The sequence below is a fragment of the Canis aureus genome, chromosome 3 (genome assembly GCF_053574225.1).
Source record: "Canis aureus isolate CA01 chromosome 3, VMU_Caureus_v.1.0, whole genome shotgun sequence".
NCBI lineage: Eukaryota > Metazoa > Chordata > Mammalia > Carnivora > Canidae > Canis > Canis aureus.
The window spans coordinates 41073933-41095986 of NC_135613.1; the positions used below are offsets into that span (position 1 = coordinate 41073933).

Sequence of the window (22054 nt, forward strand, 5' to 3'; positions counted from 1 at the left end):
GCCCCTCAGTTTCTCCCTTGTGTCAAATCCACTCATCCACAACAGTACTGGACTTTTTCTCTGTGGCAAGGGTCTCCAGGAACTCGTTCTAAGAGTAAGTTGAGACAAAATGGTATAGGGAGGGATCCCTGGGTGGCGCAGTGGTTTGGCGCCTGCCTTTGGCCCAGGGTGCGATCCTGGAGACCCGGGATCAAATCCCACGTCGGGCTCCCGGTGCATGGAGCCTGCTTCTCCCTCTGCCTGTGTCTCTGCCTCTCACTCTCTCTCTCTGTGTGACTATCATAAATAAATAAAAATTAAAAAAAAAAAAAAAGAATGGTATAGGGACTAAAGGTGGGAAGATAGTCTGAATTCAAATCATCCTCCATCTGCTTGTTGTGTAACCTTGGTCAAGTCTCTTAGCCTCTCCATGCCTTACTTTCCTCATCTGTAACATGGTAATGGTACCTATTTCGGAGAGTTAGTATAAGGATTCAATGAGTAAATCTTTTAAAGGGCTAATACACAAGCACTACACAAACGTTTGTTAAGTAAACAAATATGTTGGCTATGATCTCCATTTAGCAGACAAGGAGACGGAGGCTTATAAGAAGTTATACAACTTGTCCAAATTCATATGATTTGCCAGAAGCAGAGCCATGTATTTACTCAGTACTGTTTCCAGGATAGTTTGCTTCTAATTCATAGTCCCATTTGTGCTTACTCAGATCCAGGTTCAGAAGAATATAATTCAAGGGGGTTTTTGACACTATTGAAAATACTGGTCTCTCATTTCCTTCCAACTTATTCTAAAGTTGTTGTGACATTTGCAATTAAGAGTGAGGATGTCAGATTCAATAAGCAAACTGAGTCTTAAAATGCTGACCAAATACTAACGTTTATTTCTCTTTTGACCTCAATTAAATGAGCCAGTCCACCCCTTCCACCCCTCCCACTCCCTCTTGCCCTCCCTCCCTAACCATGTTGATCCCATGGTAAAGTTCACAGCTATGCAAAATTGCATTATTATATGCACTAAGCTTTTGGGGGGTTGGGGGAGAATAAGGGTTAACTCCCTTATGTGAATCAACTACTACTACTAGTAATCACTACATGTATGCCTCAGAAGCCCTGGAAATTTCTAGAGGTTTTTCACTGGTTGGATTAAGGGGCCTAGCAGACAGAGCAGGCATAGAGGCCTCTGCTGCCAGCAGCCCATCTCGGATGTCCATTGTTCCAGGTTAATGGGATTGACCTGAGGAGCGCCAGCCACGAAGAAGCCATCACAGCCCTGAGGCAGACCCCCCAGAAGGTGCGACTGGTGGTATATAGAGATGAGGCACACTACAGGGATGAGGAGAACTTGGAGATTTTCCCAGTGGATCTGCAGAAAAAGGCTGGCCGAGGGCTGGGTCTGAGCATCGTTGGGAAACGGTAAGGAAATATGTGCAAGTTAGGACAGGTTGGCCTGTCCTTCTGGAGCCCTAGGGAGCCTACAAACACTGAAAGAAAAAGTCTTGTGTAAACTAATGATATGGTTTCTAAAACTAACCTACTTATAAACATTAGAGTGACACAGGTCACATTTCTGAGCAAGATCTTAACCAGAAAAAGTGTGTCATATGAAGATAGAGCTCAAAGCCCAGGCAATTTGTCCCCATATAGAAGAAGAACAGAGTCAAAAGAGTTTTCTCACCTTGGGGTCCCTTAGATCTGCACCTTGCAGGGGTGAATTAAAGCAACCATACCCAAGAAACAGCTAATATCAAGAGATAGATTTATTCAGTTTTGAGTTAAGAAAATTGCTCTGCCATGGAGTACCATGTTAATTTCATGTGATGTTAACTACAACTAATTGGTGAATTCCAAAAATCAGCTGAATAGGTTTAGTTGAGAGACAAATGTAAATTTTTCATGACAGTAGTTTTCATTAAGAAAGGTGTCCCCAAAAGAATAACTTGTGACAAAAATGTAGGTAGATCCTATTGGCTCGACTTTTCTTTTGAAGTCTGTGCTGCTTTACCCATATGATAGGCATTACAGAATAATAGTAGTAGATTAGAGAAGTAAGTAATGTTTTGAAACTGCAATTCCAGCTTCCATGGTTCACTGGTTTTAGATATTTAGAGTCTATTTATTCCAACAGGGCTACAAGATTTCCAGATGACACCTCAATATGGCCTTAAGTGGTTATCAGCCATCTTCTTAGGAAGAATTGAAGTTGGTTTTTTATATGTCACGTCCTATGACCTCACAGACCTCTGATGGCTAGCCTAGTGCTTTATCCCAGCAGTCCAAGCTGTTATTAAAATAAAAATACTGGAGACAGTTTTTGAGAGCACTGATTTTGTGCCAAGTACTGTGCTATCATGATCTCATTCTGCACCATGAAATCATCACTCTGAAAATGCATTATAAATCAAAATAGCTGGGGATCCCTGGGTGGCTCAGTGGTTCAGCGCCTGCCTTTGGCCCAGGGCGTGATCCTGAAGTCCCGGGATCAAGTCCCACGTCGGGCGCCCGGCATGGAGCCTGCTTCTCCCTCTGCCTGTGTCTCTGCCTTTCTTTCTCTCTAAGTCTATCATGAATAAATAAATAAAATCTTTAAAAAAATAAAATTAAGAAATAAACCAAAAAAAGCTGAGTCTCCTATTTCTAACTAAACTCAATGCACACCTGGGTTCAGAGTACCTGAGAGAGCCCATGTTGAAGTTTGCTCACTTGTTGTGACCCGTTGCCTGGGGAGACTGCTTAGGGTAATGATTTTTACTTTATTGTCTCGTACTGGATTGATAAAACAATCTTCATACAAGACTAGCATTTCAGGTGGAGTTTGTAATTTTTTTTTAATTTTTATTCATTTATGATAGTCACACAGAGAGAGAGGCAGAGACACAGGCAGAGGGAGAAGCAGGCTCCATGCACCGGGAGCCCGATGTGGGACTCGATCCCGGGTCTCCAGGATCGCGCCCTGGGCCAAAGGCAGGCGCTAAACCGCCACGCCACCCAGGGATCCCCAGATGGAGTTTGTAAGGAACATTCACATTCCTTAGCCCAGAAAGTTCCCTTGTAAAGGGTCAAGTGTATAAGCCCTCACAATTCATAATTTGACTTAGCAATTCCATGAATGAAAGTGTGTTCTGATGGTGTGTTTGTCAATATGTTATCCGTTGCACATTGTTTGCAATAGCTAGTGAATGACAATAACCTATACATATTTTTTATCAATAGTTTACTCCTCATGAAATTAAGGAACATCTGTAGAATTGTAGACAGCCCTAAAAAAACAACAAGGAAGCCCCAAGTACTCATAAAAAACCAATTGCCAAGGTGTTCCAAGTGAAAAAAATAAAAATGAAACTAGAGGAAAAAACTCTGAAGGAGAGTATGTGCATATACATCTATCTATTCACACACATATGTGCTATACGTACATGCATTTGGTGATGTGTACACAGAAATCTCTCTCGAAGGTACACAAGAAAAAGGTAACATTGGTTACCTCTGGAAAAGGAATTTGGGGTCTGGGGAACAGAGGTGAGAAGGAGACTTTTCAACATCTTTCTCTACTTTTTAAACTCTTGAAGTTTGGGACACCTAGGTGGCTCAGCAGTTGAGAGTCTGTCTTTGGCTCAGGTCGTGATCCTGGAGTCCCAGGGTTGGTCCCACTTCGGGCTCCCTGCATGGAGCCTACTTCTCCCTCTGCCTGTGTCTCTGCCTCTCTCTCTCTCTCTCTTTCTGTGTGTGTGTGTGTGTGTCTCATGAATAAGTAAAAAAAAATCTTAAAAGTAAAATAAACTCTTGAATTTTGAGATATTTATTTACTCCTCAAATAAATATAATTAAAACAATAATAAAGACAGGAAAAGGGAGAGTGAGAAAATAGAAATAGATCAGATGCTAATAATTGAGCTGATCTATAAGGAAATAACTTGTACATTTTAAGAGTACTTTACTTTTTAAGTGAATTTCATTTCATTCACTGAGATTATCCTCTTGCAGAAATGATGCCCTTGAGCCAATAAAAATGAATATTACAGTAGGCAGCATAAATAGGTATAAACTATTTAAAGGGCAAGCATTCTGAGGCTTATCATTTTGGAAGTTAGTGGATATTATTGGATGAGATGGCTTTGCAGGACCCTTCTTTAGGTTTTAGTGAAACTTTACAGAATGTCAGTAATCTCATATTTACTAAAGTGATACTAAATTGTGCCATTACCCCCTGCTTTATGGTATTCACAGAAATGGAAGTGGAGTGTTTATTTCTGACATCGTGAAAGGAGGAGCTGCAGACCTTGATAGGAGATTGATTCAGGGAGATCAGATCTTATCTGTGAATGGGGAAGACATGAGAAATGCTTCACAGGAGACAGTGGCCACTGTCCTCAAGGTGAGTCCCTAGGCTGCTGTCTGCCTGGCTGATATAACTGACATCCAGAGGGAACCATTCTAATCGAGCTTGGTTATAAAATGGGTTAGACATGTGCTAACTCTAGTTTTAATTGGAGGTCTAATCTCTGATAATTTTATACCATCATAACTATCGTTACAAGAAAGCCACTATGTTGACTAACAGGATTGAAGAGAAACCTCTTTGGAGATTTCTAAGCTAGTTTTTATGCTTGGGAGAATCCAAGTACCCACAATTATCCTCTAAATGCATTAGATGGGTAAGTTCACCTGGAATCACAAGATTCATCTTTTTCTCTCTAAATCTGTATTTTCATGAATTTACCAAATCCAGCTTTTATTGCTTGAGGGACCATCAAAGATTATCTAGACCAGTTCCTCTGTTTCACAAATGAAGTTTGAAAAAGTAGAGCAGCATGTCCAAAATGAGAAGGATTTGACTGAGTGGGTTTCCCACCATCCAAGCTGTTTCTCACTGAAGTTGTAGAGAAACTAGGTTCAGAATTAACCTTCCAAGTATCTCTGCTACGTGGACCCTACCTCCCTTGGAGGAAACTGATTAATAAAAATTCTGGTAAATTTCCATTCAACTATAACCAGCTGCATCTTAAAGTGTTTCACAAATAGCTCTGGAAACTTTTGCAAAGACAAATAAACTTTGCTTATTTTAAAATCCTGATTTCCTAGTATAGTCAACTGTCACTTATGACTTAATGAGAGAATTTGTTATTTGTAGATTATCTCTATGCTTGATTTTTCTGTCTTCTGTTCACCACTTTTTCTTAATTATATCACTGCTCATGAATACTTTCATCAGAGGGAGAAGGAAGAGGTGAATTGAAATGTAATACTTTTACCATGTTTAAAGAAGTCATGAAGTCATGAGATGAATACCATTGAATTAATTAATTTTTTTTATTTTGTGTGATTTTTTTTTTTTTTTTTTTGATTACTGAATTACTTTTTTCCCTCTTGCTTTCATTGCCCATTTACAATTCTTGGTGCAGAGATGAGTGGAAGCTCTGCCATGGTAATTTAGAATACAAATACTGTTTTTCACGTCTTTTCTTATCTTCCCAAGTGTGCACAGGGGCTGGTTCAACTAGAGATTGGAAGACTCCGAGCTGGTTCCTGGACCTCCTCGAGGAAGACCTCACAGAACAGTCAGGTTGTTGATGGCTTCCTGTCAGACTGACTCACTCACCTATCCCCACTGGGAGAGAGTCCTCTGTTTCATAAATGATTGGAAATAATATGTACAACACCAAGTTCAGTGCATTTTCAGGTGTTTGAAATAAAAATGAAAGGCAGGATGGAAATTTGTTAATATTCGTTAATCCCTAGATTTTTCTCTCCTTTAGTGCCTGCCAGTGTTTCCTTAGAACCACTTTTCTCGTCCACTAGTAGTTCTATACCGTCTATGCATGCATGTACACAGCTGTGTTTATTTAAAAAAAAAAAAAAAAAGAAAAGAAGCAACATCTGGTGGCAATTTGACCCTCATTAGCACAACATTGTTCTATTCATTCAATTAAATATTGCTATAAAGTTAACTTGTGAATAGCCACTCACACATGCTGAGGGCAATTAATGGCATATTCCTAAGAGAACAAGTGTGGGGGGTTCTCCTCTGAGAGGGAGGCCTTAATGGGTGATATTTTGTGGATTAGCAAACATCTTACGTTTATTTGCAAGGCTGATGTAAGTGCCACTTTTTTTTTAACAAAGTATATTTCAAAGTTTTGGGGTTTTTTTGTTTTGTTTTGTTTTCATTATAATGGCTAACAAAATCAAGATGGTAGACTGTATGTTTAGTCCCAGTTGGTACATATGAAGCTGTAGAAATTTACATGTGACCTCCATCTCCTTTGTGGGTTATAGATGAGCCTTTGTTGTGAAGTTAAAAGCATGAGTTTTGGTCCCCTCCCTGGTTGCCTTAGACTTAAAGCCTCTCCTACGCCTTTGTTCGAAGTCCTTCTGAGGTTGGGGTTAGCACACAGGTGCTTCTGGAATGCTATGAATGGCCTCTTTGCTTCACTGGTAGTAGAAAATAGGTAAAGAAAAATACTGTGGTTCAGCTAGGATTACAGACAAGCTGTCTTGTCTTAGAGAATCTTAAATGCAGTGAAACTCAAAACATCATGTTAAGTTTAGACTGTTTTTTCTCTTTCATTTCTGGCCTACCCAATGAGCAGCAAATATCTTGTGTACCAGGCACAGTGTTGGCAGTGGGACTCCAGGAGCAAATGGTTGATAGTGATTCTGAGCAGACTTGTATCAACAGTGGGAACTTCAGGTGCAAAATAGTTGTCTCAGCTTCTTCCTTAGAGGAAGGATTGAGTGATTTCACTAAAGCCTTGTAGTACACAGAATTCACACTGAATAATACTGAGGATAAGATTTTTCTTCCTTGGAAAATATGGGAGGGTGCCACAGAGGAAGCTCCATTGCATCTCACTGCAAAAGGAGTTTGATCCATTGAAAAGAGGGAGAAGCTATCCCAGACAGATTGAATAGCATATGCAAAAACACAAAGGGATACAAAGAATTCCAGAATGTGTTTTAAGAAAAGTTTGAACTGAAAGATGAAGTAGTAAGTAGAACTAGATTTCTGTCCTTGAGGAACATGTATAAGAATGTCTTAGTGATTATTAAAATTCACACTCAGGTTAAATACAGAGCTAACAAATTTAGAAGCTCTATTATTAAATGTCAATAAAACCATCATCACCATTCAGCTAATATATAAATGAGAGCTGTCCTGTTTTGGAAATGTAAGACAAAGTATCTAATACTTTTATCTAACACTTGCACAGAATTTTTACCTTAGGGTGTAGAAGTTGTTTTTTGTTTTGTTTTGTTTTTAAGATTTTATTTATTTATTCATGAGAGACACAGAGAGAGAGAGTGAGACAGAGACACAGGCAGAGGGAGAAGCAGGCTCCATGCAGGGAGCCCGACATGGGACTCGATTCCGGGTCTCCAGGATCACACCCTGGGCTGAAGGCAGGCGCTAAACCGCTGAGCCACCAGGGCTGCCCCGGGTGTAGAAGTTTAATTCAATTTGAAGAAAAACAGTAAATATGTTTTATCCTTACTTCATCCTTAAAATTTTAGCTGAGATGATATGAGAATCCACCATGATATTTGGCTAATTGAAAGAAGGCTTATAGCTAACTATGAAAAGTAAATGTCCTCCATCATCATGAGCTGAAGACCAGCCTATGACCTGACCAGAGAAACAGAAGATCCCATTCCCAAACATTTCTACCTTCAGACCCTCTAAGGGCACAGATTTCTTTACTGGAAATTATAAGATGGGAAGATAAATGTTTTCTTATGAGGGCCAAGGAGAATTATAATTTGTTGACTTGGCCTAGAGAATGTGGGTTCATTAAGAGAGATCTTCTATTCTTGGGGCCACTGACCATCTTTTTTTTTTTTTTTTAATGTCTTTTCCCATCAACCAAAAAAGAGTATCTTTACTCCACAGAGGAAAGTGTGTAATGGAAAAGCACTTGAGAAGTCTTTTCCTCAGATAACTGAGGGAACACTGCCAGGCACAGTTCATATTTATAAAGGCTGTGGCAAACACTGTTCTAAGATTTTTCAGGGAAAAGTTATAATATGCTCTACTTCCTCAATTCTGAATATTTATTATAGCACTATTGATTTAAGTCATATTCTTTCAGGAAAAATATAAAAATACTCCTTTAAATATATATATCCAGGGATGCCTGGGTGGCTCAACGGTTGGGCGCCTGTCTTCAACTCTGGGCGTGATCCCGCAGTCTCAGGATCGAGTCCCACATCCGGCTCCCTGAATGGAGCCTGCTTCTCCCTCTGCCTATGTCTCTGCCTCTCTCTGTATCCCTCATGAATAAATAAATAAAAGATTTAAAAAATAAATATATATATGTATATGTACATATATCCATTGTGAAAGTTATGATGTCTGTAACTTACTTTGAAATGAATTTTTAAAAATTGATGAATAGATGAATGAATATGTGATAAAGGAAATCCAGCAAAATATTGATTGTGGAATGTAGGTGGTATGCATATGAAAGTCTTCTGCATAATTCACCTTTTCTGTTTGTTTGAATATTTTCATATTTAAGGAATTAAAATAGTAAACAACTTGCTTCAAAGAACTAAGGAAATGGATCAAATTATAATTTATCAGATTATAATCGTGATCTTAGGTTTAGTCCAAAATTTTAAGGCAATTAGACATAACCTCGATACTTGGTAGAAAACATTCTTTATTCATTACTGGTTACTTTTTTTTTTTTTTTTTTTTTTTTTGGTTACGTTATTTTCTGCATTGGAAAGGTCTTCCACTGTGTATAGATTCTCATTGAATAGCTACTAGCTATATTGACTATATAACATAGATCCCAAATATCTATTTAAATGAATAAAAAGGACAATAATGGAAGTATAACTAATTGGACTCAGTTACCACTGATTCCAGGAAAATCTTTGAGAAAAAAAAAATTTAACCCATTCCTAAAACAGCATGTTCCCTTGACATTTGCTGCTTTCCCCTACAGCTGAGGAGAAAGCTTCTGTTAGTCAAGATTTCATTATAGTTATTTTAGCAAAACAGATCACGCAATTTGGGTAATAAGGTAATAAATGTTGACTGTAGCCCCAAATGACACAGAATGCCATTAACTGATCATATATAAACACTATGTAACAACCTAGGAAAATGTTTTTGACTTCATGTGGAGCAAGAAAAGCTTAAATTATTGCATGTTTTCTATCTTGGTGATTGAAACCATATATAAAAGCACATGTAATGGGGAAAGCAATGGAAAAATGTCAGGTGGGATTGGGTCAGAGTGGTAAGAATGTGAGTAGGGGTCATTTATGTTTTCCCTTTTAGCCTCTACAGAATTTTCTATTACATGCTTATGGCTACTTTGGTAATTAAAATACTAAGTATTTTTAAGACCATGTCAGTGTCTCAGCACAGCTGACCACCAGGTTTCCTTTCCAGGGGAGCCAGCACAGCACCCACAGCAGCTTCCATCCCTCCCTGGCTCCTGTCATCACCAGCCTGCAAAACCTGGTCGGCACAAAAAGAGCTACAGATCCTTCCCTAAAAAGTTCAGGTATTAGTTGGACATGCCTCCAGCAAAAAAAAAAAAAAAAAAAGAACGGAAAACAAACAAAAAAAAAAAACTCTGCTACCCAAATTTTTAAAAATATTAAATATTTTTTAAAAACAATCTCTTCACCTTCAATTCAGATGTGTTTAAATCTTCAAACATGTGCCCATAAGCCCCAAGCTTTATGAAAAGCCTGTTCTAAAGAAAGTAAAGCCATAGAAATTCATTTTGGGTACGTGCCTTTAACTTTATACCAATTACATGGAAAACAGGAAAGCAGAAATCTAAAGTACCTTATAAAGAAAAACCATTTCCAAAGAGAAAAATGTCAAATTACAGGTCACTTGAGGAAGGTCAAAAGTGCATATACCATTGTGGATGGGGCACAGCAAGGGGTGTCTTTAAGTCTTTCTTTGAGGAGAGTGTTGTCTTCGATTAAGGCAGGAAAATGTAACAGTGAAACCCAAGCAGCCAACCCCTCCAAGCCACTTAAGCACCATATCCTGGGCAGCTGCTGGTACCACCATCAGCTTTTGTCAGACCACATGGTTATGACATCTACCTCAAACAGAAGCCCTCTTTAAAATAGCCCCTAATCAGTGGTTGCCAGTTTGGATTTTAAGAAAGAATGTAATGCCTCTTTGTATTCTCTATTGAAAGGCCTAGAAAATGATACTGTTTTTATGGGAGAATATTAAATCTTATGTTACTTCTTAATTTTAAAAAGTTAATTGCATTGCTTCATTATTTATAGGCATGGATATGGGACCAAGGACTGTTGAGATAATCAGGGTAAGTCAATAATTTTGCTATTTTTCTGGTTTGTTATATTTGCCTAAAATGTATATTTCCTCCTCAATACAATTTGTTGGCTTGTTAGTGTGCTCTTTTAAGTTAAGTGTGCTCTGAAGGAATTAAGTAGTCTACATAGCATAAATAGACATAGGGGACCTCTGTGAATTTTTTGGTATGTCCCATCTGCTATGTTTTGTGCATGTTTAAGTTTTATAAAACAACTCCCCTCAAAATGGTATCCTATTAAACATACTCTTGTAGCTTGTCTTTTTCACTTTATTTTTTTTTAAGATTGTATTTATTTAGAGAGGGAGAGAGAGAGTGAGCGAGCATTTATGAGCATGAGGTGGGGGGTACAGAAGGAGGGAATCTCAAGCTGACTCCTGGCAGAGTATGGAGCACTATGCGGGGCCTGATCCCACCCTGAGACATAACCTGAGCCAAAAATCAAGAGTCAGAAGCTTAACTAACTGCGGCACCCAGGTGCCCCTATCTTCTTCACTTTAAAGCATGAACTTTTAGCCATGCTAGTATTTTTTGATAGCGTATAGCATGATTTTTATTGGTTGCATAGTATTCAATCATAGAAGTGTGCTGTAATTTTCATAATCAGCTTTCTCCTACTAAACAATTAGCATACTTCTCAACTTTTGTTCTTATAGCAACATCTTTGATTTTCTTTTTTGTCTATATCTTGGGTGATTTCCTCGGGACTCATTCCTAGACATGAAATTATTGAGTCCAAAGCCACACCTATTATTTAAAGGCTTTGATACATATTGCTAAATTGCCTTCCTGAAAAGATTGTGTAAGATATATTTAGGTTCTTAAAGTGGTCATATCCTGATTTTCAAACTCTTGTATGATACCTAGAATATTGGAAAGTACTTTATTTTGATCACTTTTAACCATTAAATTTGGGATTCAAGAAGTACTAATACATATATATATCTCCTTGTTATAATCATGGTTCAACTGCAGCGATATTTAGCATAACTTAGTTCTCTGGAATCAGTCATAGCTGTGTTTGAAGGCACTCTAGAATTTATTAGCTCTATGGCCTTTGACAAGTTGCTCAAGTTTTCTCATCTATAGACTGAGGATGACAACACTGACCTCACAAGGTAAATCTTTTTGTATGGATTAAATGAGATAATGCAAGTAGTATACTTGGCATAGTACTTATGCATCATAAATGTCCAGCAAGTGGCATCCATTATTATTGACTACAACTTGAAGTAAATCTGCTTTATTTGTTCCTAGTATCGTTCCATCAGTGTGGCAACCCAGGTGTTCCTATGATGGGAAAGTTAAATTTGCCAGTATCTACATAGTTAAATTACAGAAGCATTATGATGGATTTAAACAAAGCCAAGTTATTCTATAAATCTCTCCTCATTCCAAGGTTTATAAAATATCATTTCATGGGAGTGCCTGGGTGGTGCAGTTGATTGAGCATCCAACTCTTGGTTTCAACTAGGTTGTAATCTCACAGTGGTGAGATTGAGCCCCACGTCAGCCTAGGAGCTCAGCAGCAAAGTCTGCTTGAATTTCCCTCCTTCTCTCTACCCCTCCTGCTCTGGCTCACATGTGCTCTCTCTCTCTCTCTCAAATAAATGGTAAGTCTTTAAATATATATATATATATATATATATATATATATATATATATAATTTTATGTTTCCTTAGTTATTTCAGCCACTCTTTTTTACAGGCTTTTATAAATGGGCTGCTCCCAGCAACGGTATTGTCCCACACATGTTCCAAGCAGAAACCTTTGTGATGAATGAAGCGCATCTTGCCATTTTGCAGGCTTTGCTTTACTATTGATGCACTCAAAAAATATAAGCTAGACATAAATTCGTCCGAAACCAGGTATAAACTACCCATGACTGGAGAGGTCAGCTTTGCCATTCTTCTTTTATAGGCCTGACATGGCAGCATTTAAAGCATTATTATTTATTTTTAAAGATTTTTATTTATTTATTCATGAGAGACACAGACAGAGAGGCAGGTTCCATGCAGGGACCCCAATGCGGGACTCCATCCCAGGACCCCGGGATCACACTCTGGGCCAAAGGCAGGCGCTCAACTGCTGAACCACCAAGGCGTCCCTAAAAGTATCATTAATAATAAATAGTAATTCCTCACACTTATGTGACATGGGTTTTTGAAGTTCTTTCATTTATGTTTTTTGTTGTCATTTTGTTCTTTTCCCATTTTCCAACTTTATGAGGTAAAACTGAAGCACACTAAGCTGTGTATATTTTTATTTTTTATTTTTTTTAAATCCTGGTTTTTTTTATTACTATTATTTATTTATTTATTTATTATAGTCACACACAGAGAGAGAGAGAGAGAGAGAGAGGCAGAGACACAGGCAGAGGGAGAAGCAGGCTCCATGCACCGGGAGCCCAACGTGGGATTCGATCCCGGGTCTCCAGGATCGTGCCCTGGGCCAAAGGCAGGCGCCAAACCGCTGCGCCACCCAGGGATCCCCAGCTGTGTATATTTTTAAATAATCAGTTCAAACTTCAAAAGTCTTACTACCATATAAGTCCCTTTACCGGGATCCCTGGGTGGCGCAGCAGTTTAGCGCCTGCCTTTGGCCCAGGGCGCGATCCTGGAGACCCAGGATCGAATCCCACGTCGGGCTCCCTGCATGGAGCTTGCTTCTCCCTCCGCCTGTGTCTCTGCCTCTCTCTCTCTCTCTCTCTCTCTGTGTGTGACTATCATAAATAAATTAAAAATTAAAAAAGAAAATAAGTCCCTTTACCACACCCACACCACTAATATTTATGCCACGGTTGCCTATGTTGACATTTACATAAATTGAGAACCCCACCAAACGATATTGTCATTTTTTACTCCTCACTGCCCTGCATCTTTTAAAGAACTGGGAAAAAAAAAAAAAAAAAAGGGACATATTTTCTTTGCATACTGAGTAATTTAGGACTTTATCCCGGGACCTCGTGAACGCTCTGCCGTGTAGACTCTGAGGAGAGTCGCTGTTGGGTTCCTGAGCAGTGGCCCACATCCCAGGTGTGCCCTGTGTCAGTCTGTCCTGCACATGTGTAGCTTAGAATGAAGCCTGAGACTTCTGTGGGTTCCCTCCCAGAGATAGAGGGCTCCCCTTCTCAGGCTCCCTAGATACCAGCTTCCTTCCTTCCTTTATTCACGGGCCACCAGTGCGGCCTGAGCCTACAGAAGAGGCCAAGACCCCCCCCCCCACCCCCGCCTGGCTCCTCTGGCCTGGAAGATGGGGCCAGACAGGCACTGGGGTCAGGGAGTGACTCCCTGAGCAGCCTCACCCTCAGGAAAACAGCAAGGAGGTGTCACCCCCTGCTGCTTGGTCTCCAGGTTTTTGCCTGTCCCCCAGGTTTGTTGGTTCCTTGACTTTTCAGAAGCCTCAGGTAGTTCGTTATTTCCTGTGTTTGACAAGAGTTGTCCGTTTTGCTCAGCAGGTCAGAGAGGCTACAGTTTGTGCAAATGCCACCACAATGAAACTGGAACTCCACAGTCGTTCTTTCAGTGATTTTTATTTTATTTCTTTTTTTTTTTTTTTTTTTTTTATTTATGATAGTCACACAGAGAGAGAGAGAGAGAGAGGGGCAGAGACACAGGCAGAGGGAGAAGCAGGCTCCATGCCAGGAGCCGGACGTGGGATTCGATCCCGGGTCTCCAGGATCACGCCCTGGGCCAAAGGCAGGTGCCAAACCGCTGCGCCACCCAGGGATCCCTATTTTATTTCTTTTTTTTTTTTTCTATTTTATTTCTTTTTAAATATTTTATTTATTTATTCATGAAAGACACAAAGAGAGAGAGAGGCAGAGGGAGAAGCAGGCTCCATGCAGGAAGCCCGATGTGGGACTCGATCCCGGGACTCCAGGATCACGCCCTGGGCCAAAGGCAGATGCTCAACCGCTGAGCCACCCGGGCATCCCCTTTCAGTGATTTTTAAAGTAGTCACCCAGTGCTACCAATGTGCTCAGACGTGGACGAGGGCCAGGCCCTCTTCACCAAGGTCCCAGTGAACCAGGCTGCCTCTGCGCAGTCTTAGCGGGCGTTCCCGGGCGCGTCTCACTGCTCTCTGCAAACTCCGTTGTCATTACAGTGGGTGTCCTCTCGGATCCTTTGTTGTAATGCAGCCGTGCAGCTCTTTTACAGCCAAGTGTGTTTGTTCACACCCAGAAGAGCATGATATGTGTGGCAGTTTAATCATAAACACCATATGAGAACATACTTGCCAAGTCTGCATCAAAATTGGCCACTAAACTGAGCAGTAACATAGGGTTGTTTTGTGTTTTTTTTGTTGTTGTTTTTACTCCTACTGTTGCCTTTTATTGAGCCTCTTTTGTAGGCTAAGACTGCACTGTATCATCTCATTTAATCCTCAGACCAGCATAAAGACGGAAGCTCTAAGAGCTTAAGGAACTGCCTTAAGATACACCCCCCCCCCCCCCCCGCCGGCACCACCCCCAGCTCCTTGAGTTCTAGAGCTGAAGCACAGGTCTTTCTGACTCCAAACACACTGCACTTAACTTCTCTGTTACCCTGGCCTGCTGCATCATGGAAGGATTTTGTTCAACAGCTATCCGGGAGCAATGAGGTTGTGTTTTTTTATCAAATACATGAGCACTGTGTTTTCCTTCTTTCTTTAGGAGCTCAGTGATGCCCTTGGAATCAGTATTGCCGGAGGAAAAGGAAGTCCCTTAGGAGACATCCCAATATTTATTGCCATGATTCAGGCCAGTGGTGTGGCTGCACGTACCCAGAAGCTTAAGGTAAACAAAAGGAGAATGGTGAAGTGCTAACAGCAAGTGTTGGGAGACAGAGTTGCAGCCACTGGCGCTTTATTTCAAGTTGGAATTCCAACGGAGACCCTCGCTGAGGGCAAGGTGCATTAGAGAAAGTTTACACCTAAAATTCATTAGGTCCCTGGGCATATAAAAATCTTATTGTTTGTATCAAAGCTTCTCGATGAAAGAAGAAATTGCAGCTCATTTGCAAAGCCTCCCATACCATTTTTAGCACTTCATTCCACCCGGAATTAATTTTCACCTCGGAGAGATTTGACCGTAGAATCGTCCTTCAACCAGAAGAATGAACGAACGTTCTTATGATTTTTTTTCCCCTCATTGCCCCTTCATCTTAACTTAGGTAGAAAAATAAAGGAGAAAACATTTGGCTTCCTCATTAGAGCTTTATTGAACAGTTAATTTGTATGCCTCACTATTACTGGTGAATGAATGTATGAATCACCACCATTGCCAAAATACAAAAGTGGCCTGCCGTGCCTTCCCATAATCAAATCTGACCCCCTTCTTGTTTCTCTGATTGGTCTGTATTTGGGGAGAGCCATAAAAATTCCTCATGCTTCTGGAACATGCACACACAGTAGAAACACAGAATCTTCACAATAGCCACAAATGGGAAATATGACTTACAAAGAATTTTAAGCATTCTTCTCAAATTTAATTTTTCTTAATGATAGTGATTTTCTACCACTTTTGTACTTCCAGGTTGGAGATCGGATTGTCAGCATTAATGGGCAACCTTTGGATGGGCTGTCTCACGCGGATGTGGTTAATCTGCTGAAGAACGCCTACGGGCGCATTATCCTGCAGGTATTGCCATCAATGGAACACGCAGCTGCTCGAGGCAGATAAGTGGCGTGCAAAAAAGATTGAGCGTCACTGGCAGTAGGCATCACCGCCCAGCAGGGTGCTTGCTGATGTGAATTATGAAGGTTGAAAGCAAGAAATTATTATTTTTATTCAGAAATTCTTTAATGCCACCCATACAGGCAGTGAGCATGATTATATGAAAGCATAACAAGGAGAGAAAAATTACTCTTTGCTTCACATGATAAATCAACAAGGCTTTTAGCTTCCAGCATTCTTTTGTAAATCAAAGTTTGTGAGGAATAGGAAATGATTTCTTTTCTTATGCCCCAAAACTGTTACCGAACTGCCCAAACACGGTTTCTTCCACTCCCTTTATAGGAAGGATAAAATACAATGCTCTTCTTCCCATAGCATAAATGATTGCCAACACTGTTAAATTCTCACTGTGTGGTTGTCATCAACTGAGGCAGACAATTATTTATCAGCTGTGGTCCCCAAGACTATTGTCCAGATGCACAGGGAAATATAGCAGCAAGTAGAAAGGAGGTGTGCTGTTCATTACCCCTCCTTCTATTTCAGCGCTCCACATGTCTCTGAGATTGATGTGGTGCAGTGAGAGGCATGAGCATGATACCGCAGTGAGTTTTGCTAATGAGTTTCTCCCAAAATGTATGATTATAATCACCACACTTCTGCAGGTAGTATTGAATGGTTTATAGGTAAAAAGGATAAAAAACCCACCATTTAGTATCTTAGAGAGGGCTAGCCAGCCTCTCAGATCGTTTCTAGCCTTAAAATGATAATTTCAGGAGCACCTGGCTAGCTCAGTCAGTAGAACATGAAGCTCTTGACCTCAGGGTTGCAAGTTTGAGCCTCACGTTGGGTGTCGAAATTACTTAAAAATAAAATCTTGAAAAAAATAATTCCAAACTGAAAAGCCATTATATCGAGGAGAACTGATCTGTGTTGCTTAACTCTTGCACTTCAATTGTCTAAATCCAAAGGGCCAAAACAGACATTACAAAAGTAAAAAAAAGTGGGACGCCTGGGTGGTTTCAGTTGGTTAAGTGTCCAACTCTTGATTTCAGCTTGGGTCATGATCTCAGGGTCCTGGGGTAGAGCCCCATGTTGGGCTCCACGCTCAGAGGGGAGTCTGCTTGAGATTCTCTCTCTCTCTCCCTCTTCCCCCTTCGTGCACTCTCTCTCTCTCTCTCTCTCTCTAAAATAAATAAATCAATCCTTTGGAAAAAAAAAAGTGAACAACTTTCAGCATGTATGAAGGGGATCATAAAAATACTCTCAGTAGTTTCAAGGGAGTTTATGTGATAGGCAACATATTAGTGATTTGGGTCCCTGATTTCTACTGAACGCAAACCAGGACACAATGTGGACCGGCTGTAGAGTCAGCTTTCCCTCTACTCCTAGTCCTCACTTTCAATGGAACTTATGCTGTCACCTGACTTTCCTCCTTCCACCCCACCTTGCTAATGGTCAGACCCTGCACTTCCTTGATTTTTCTTTGCTGCACTTTCTCTTCCTCCGAGTTATGCTGACCCCTAGAGGCCTAAAAGCACAACTCCTCAATCTCAGACTGGGGTCTATAAGTTTACACAGAATTTTAAAAGGAAGCTATTTGGGCAGCCCAGGTGGCTCAGCAGTTTAGTGCTGCCTTCAGCCCCGGGCCTGATCCTGAAGCCCCGGGATCAAGTCCCACATCGAGTCCCACATCGGGCTCCCTGCATGGAGCCTGCTTCTCCCTCTGCCTGTGTCTCTGCCTCTCTCTCTCTCTGTCTCTCATGAATAAATAAATAAAATATAAAAGTAAAAGGAAGCTATTTGAACTAATAATTATGGCAAGACAAAAACGTCTCCCTTAGCGAAATCAATTATTACTGGTATTTTCAGACACCAATATAACTTGCTCAGCTCCACCTTCTTCACAAAGAAATGAAATGTACCATTAACTATAAAAGCACCTTAAATGGCAATGAAGCGAAGCTCTCCCATGCAGAATTAACACTTCACTCAGATTGCCACAATTAGCATACCTTTGCAGGAGTTCCTTATTTTTCCTATTTCTGTATTTTAAGAAAATGACATTTAGTTTTAAAAATCTTCTCTTGCATCAATCACATTAGTTGATAGTGTTATTTTCTAAACTGTACTAATAAAATCTTAATGGAATCCTTTGAGATTTTTACCGTTATAATCTACACAGTTAAGGAGATGGAGCATATGTACTGCCAAAGGCTCTAGACACAAAACCCAGAGAACTCTTAGGTCCTACATCAAAGTTACATAGTGTATTTGCCTTAATTAGAACAATGTGCATATAGTACCAGCAATAGAGTTATTACAGCTGACTTGGCAATAGGTAATTATTTTTATCATCAGGTGAGCCAGCTCATCGGCAGAGCAGTAGAGAAGGTCAGGTAATTGTGTCTGATGATGTGGAAAAGACTTACTGTCGGTGTATCATGCAAAGCAGTCAGCAACTTCTGGTTGCACAGGGAAGATTAAGGTCTGGGTCAGCAGACTGCAGGATGGTGAAGGGGAAAGAGTGGAGGAGAAGACTAACACTTCCAGAAGCTTCTCTGCATGGTATAAATTGCTGTCTCTGGCTGTAATAAGGAGGTAGATATTTCTGCCCTTAAAGTTTGATGGTTTCTTATTCTCAATCTTATATTGGTCAGTGGAGATTGATGTGGCTACAAAGGGTCATTTTAAATATTCCCAATTATATTTGCTTGTGTAGTCTGATGGTTTGTCTGGTTAAACTCTTTTGTCTGTAGAATGGCCATAAAACCTTTATATATATTTTTTTATTGAATTTCGATTTGCCAACATATAGTATAATACCCAATGCTCATCCCATCAAGTGCCCTCCTCAGTGCCCGTCACCCAGTCACCTCATCCCCCTGCCTGCCTCCCCTTCCACTACCCCTTGTTCATTTCCCAGAATTAGGAGTCGCTCGTGTTTTGTCACCCTCTCTAATTTTTCCCACTCATTTTTTGAACAAAATCAGGTAACTTACCCAGACTCTCTGCTAGACTTTTTTTTTTTTTTACATCTTTCTTTGAGAACATAGAAGATATAGGGGATCCCTGGGTGGCTCAGCAGTTTAGCGCCTGCCTTCAGCCCAGGGCATGATCCTGGGGTCCCAGGATCGAGTCCCACATCAGGCTCCCTGTGTGGATCTTGCTTCTCCCTTTGCCTGTGTCTCTGCCTTTGTGTGTGTGTGTGTCATGAATAAGTAAATAAAATCTTAAAAAGAGAGAGATAGAGAGAGAACACAGAAGATACAAAGAGCATATCAAAGATCTTGTATTGCTAAAGGAATTTGTGAGGCTTGTTTTGGGTCCATTAAGAGATTTTGCAAACATTCGAGAGTGTAGTAGAATGTAGAATGGGTGGATTGAGGTAGAACTGACTAAACTAGGGAATATGGGAAGAGTACATTGGGAAAGAACATTATAGTTTGAGACATCCAGGTGGAGATGTCCAGTAGGCAGAGGAAATATACTGCCAATGCTAGGAGAGATTTCACTGGTGGGAATAGGGTAAATAAAGCCATCTGAGGCTTTTCATTGTTGCCATCCACACTGCCTGGCACATTGTATATCATAAATAATTGGTTGAGTAAATAAATGAAAAAAGCGGTGACAAAAAAGATAGGACAAAGGCTTGGAGACAGAAGAAGAAGAGAGTCTGAAATCAGGGAGGTTCAGTAAGGGTCTGTTCACAAAGTATTTTGGGAGGCCCTTTGAGGACATTCTTCAGAACACAAAAAAAAAATTGATTAAGAGGGTCCAACTGCTGCTTTGGAGAGAGAGAGAGAGAGAGACATGTCATATTTATTAATATAGAGAAAACGGACCTTTTTTTGAACCCTCAACTGAAAACGGAAGAGAAAAAGTAAGACCTGGGATTAATTCAGGAGATTCATAAATTTTTTTTTTAATTTTTATTTATTTATGATAGTCACACACACAGAGAGAGAGAGATTGGCAGAGACATAGGCAGAGGGAGAAGCAGGCTCCATGCACCGGGAGCCCGACGTGGGATTCGATCCCGGGTGTCCAGGATCGCGCCCTGGGCCAAAGGCAGGCGCCAAACCGCTGCGCCACCCAGGGATCCCAATTCAGGAGATTCAATATCTAACAAAGAGGAATTGCAAAAAGAAAAACAGAAAGAAAGGAAGGAAGGAAGAAATCTTAGCTTACAGTCCATGACTCAGTAAGCAGGATAAAGAAGTACAATACCTATATACATTCTGAAACTTTAAAGGGAAAAGCATAAGCTGCTTACCAAAGAATAAGAGATTCAAATGGCACCTCTTTTTTAGCAGCTTATTTCTGAGAAAGTTACTTTAGGATTTACTCCAGAAAAAAAGTCAGTAAGGAAGAGGGAAACCAGAGGATTCAATGCTGAAAAACATGGAAGTACCAGGACAGTTGTGTAGTGGGCATAGAGAACAGCTTGCCCAAACTGAAACAGGAGAAGACATTCTAAGAGATATGCCTCTGTATCAAAAGGAAAGAAGAGGAACAGATGAATTACCTCATCTATTTAACTAAATTGGAAGTTTGAGATCACTGGGAAAATTTTGGGACTCAGCGCTAAGTATATAAAAATTAAACAAAATGAGATCATTGTTACCTTGGAGAAAAGAAACTTGTACCAAGAAAAGGAATGTAGTACAGTAGTTGACTCAGTATAAATAATATTTATATAAATACCCTAAGTCATAATAATAAAACCAATACAATCCAACATCCTGATGCATAAAATGTTAGTATCACAGTTTTTTGGGATGTGTTGATGAAGAGGAAAATATGAGAAGTAAATCTTTAAAGTTGAAATAAGAAAGGAGGTTGTTGGAAATTGTTAGAACTGCAGAGGTTTAAGTATATTTAAAGAAACACAGGAAACAAGTAGAACTTTAAAATAATAATATAAAGTGGAAGAGTTTGGCAAGCTGAATTTTCATCCACTGGAATATTTCATCTGTTGAAATAGGGAGTTGATAGACATCAACAAGATGATAAATTTGAAAATAGGCTTATAAGCATATTACTTAGCTCATACCTCGAATTGAAAAGAGAAATGTTTAGTGTGTCTCTAAAAAGTGACAGTGATGAATTTTTTATCATGTGCTGTACTATTTAATTTTTTACATGTGCACACAAAAAGAAATAGCCTGGAAAAATAAAATAGAAAAGAACCAAGAGTCAAGAGTACAGGTTCTACTAGTCACTGAAAGAGAGGAATTTTAAGAATAGCATAATTACCAAGGAAGCAGAAGTAAATAAAACCAGGAAAGTCACTACAACCGATAGAGAAGTCATTGGCAGTCTTTAAAGAAACTTGTTTTCTTTCGGACTTGATGGCAAGTCAGTAGAGAGCAAAGGAGTAGTTGGGAGCAAAGGAAATAGAAGACAAGGTAGGGATGATGTTACCTCTGAAAAAGATTAAAAATTTTACAGTGAAGGGGGCGCCTGGCTGGTTCAGTTGGTAAAACATGAGACTCTTGATCTCGGGCTTATAAGTCCAAGCCCCATTTTGGGTGTAGGGATATCTTTAAAAGAAAAAAAAATTGAAAAAAAAATTGTAGTGATGATTACTGATTCTGCAGTCAGATCAGAGGCCAACCTGAGACCCACTGGAGTGGTGCTTATTTAGAGAGTAAAGCATGTTATTCTCCATGGCTGGAATATCCATGTTAATCAACCTTCATCCCCTCTTGATAAATCTTGTGAAATCCTTTGTTTAGAAACTCTCCAACCGGCATGTCTGGGTTGCTCAGTCAGATAAGCATCTGCCTTTGGCTCAGGTCATGATCCCGGGGTCCTGGAATTGAGCCCCGCATCAGGCTCCCCGCTCAGCAGGGAATCTGCTTCTTCCTCTCCTGTCACTTGTGCTCTCTCAAAATAAAATCTTAAAAAGAAAAAAAAAAAAAAACTCTCCAACCAAGAAGTTGAAGAATAGGGAGTGCCTGGGGTCATTTCCCCCTGAGACCATAAATTTATCTAAAGTAATGTCTGTGCCCCTAGCACAGGGCCTAGCCTAATAAGTGTTGGGTCACGTTGAATGGGTTGCTGAGCTATGCTGATCAAGTT

At 40.1% G+C, this 22054-nt stretch overlaps 1 protein-coding gene across 8 annotated transcripts in view; it reads left to right on the forward strand.

Moving 5' to 3' along the window:
• PATJ (PATJ crumbs cell polarity complex component) overlaps positions 1 to 22054 on the forward strand; it is a 354601-nt gene that overhangs the window by 312926 nt on the left and 19621 nt on the right. For all 8 annotated transcript variants that reach the window (XM_077892030.1, XM_077892027.1, XM_077892033.1 and 5 more), the window contains 7 exons: positions 1220 to 1413; positions 4225 to 4372; positions 5474 to 5560; positions 9401 to 9515; positions 10267 to 10304; positions 14969 to 15091; positions 15830 to 15934. In XM_077892030.1, the coding sequence (XP_077748156.1) occupies positions 1220 to 1413; positions 4225 to 4372; positions 5474 to 5560; positions 9401 to 9515; positions 10267 to 10304; positions 14969 to 15091; positions 15830 to 15934 (810 nt within the window). The remainder of the gene's footprint in view (positions 1 to 1219; positions 1414 to 4224; positions 4373 to 5473; positions 5561 to 9400; positions 9516 to 10266; positions 10305 to 14968; positions 15092 to 15829; positions 15935 to 22054) is intronic.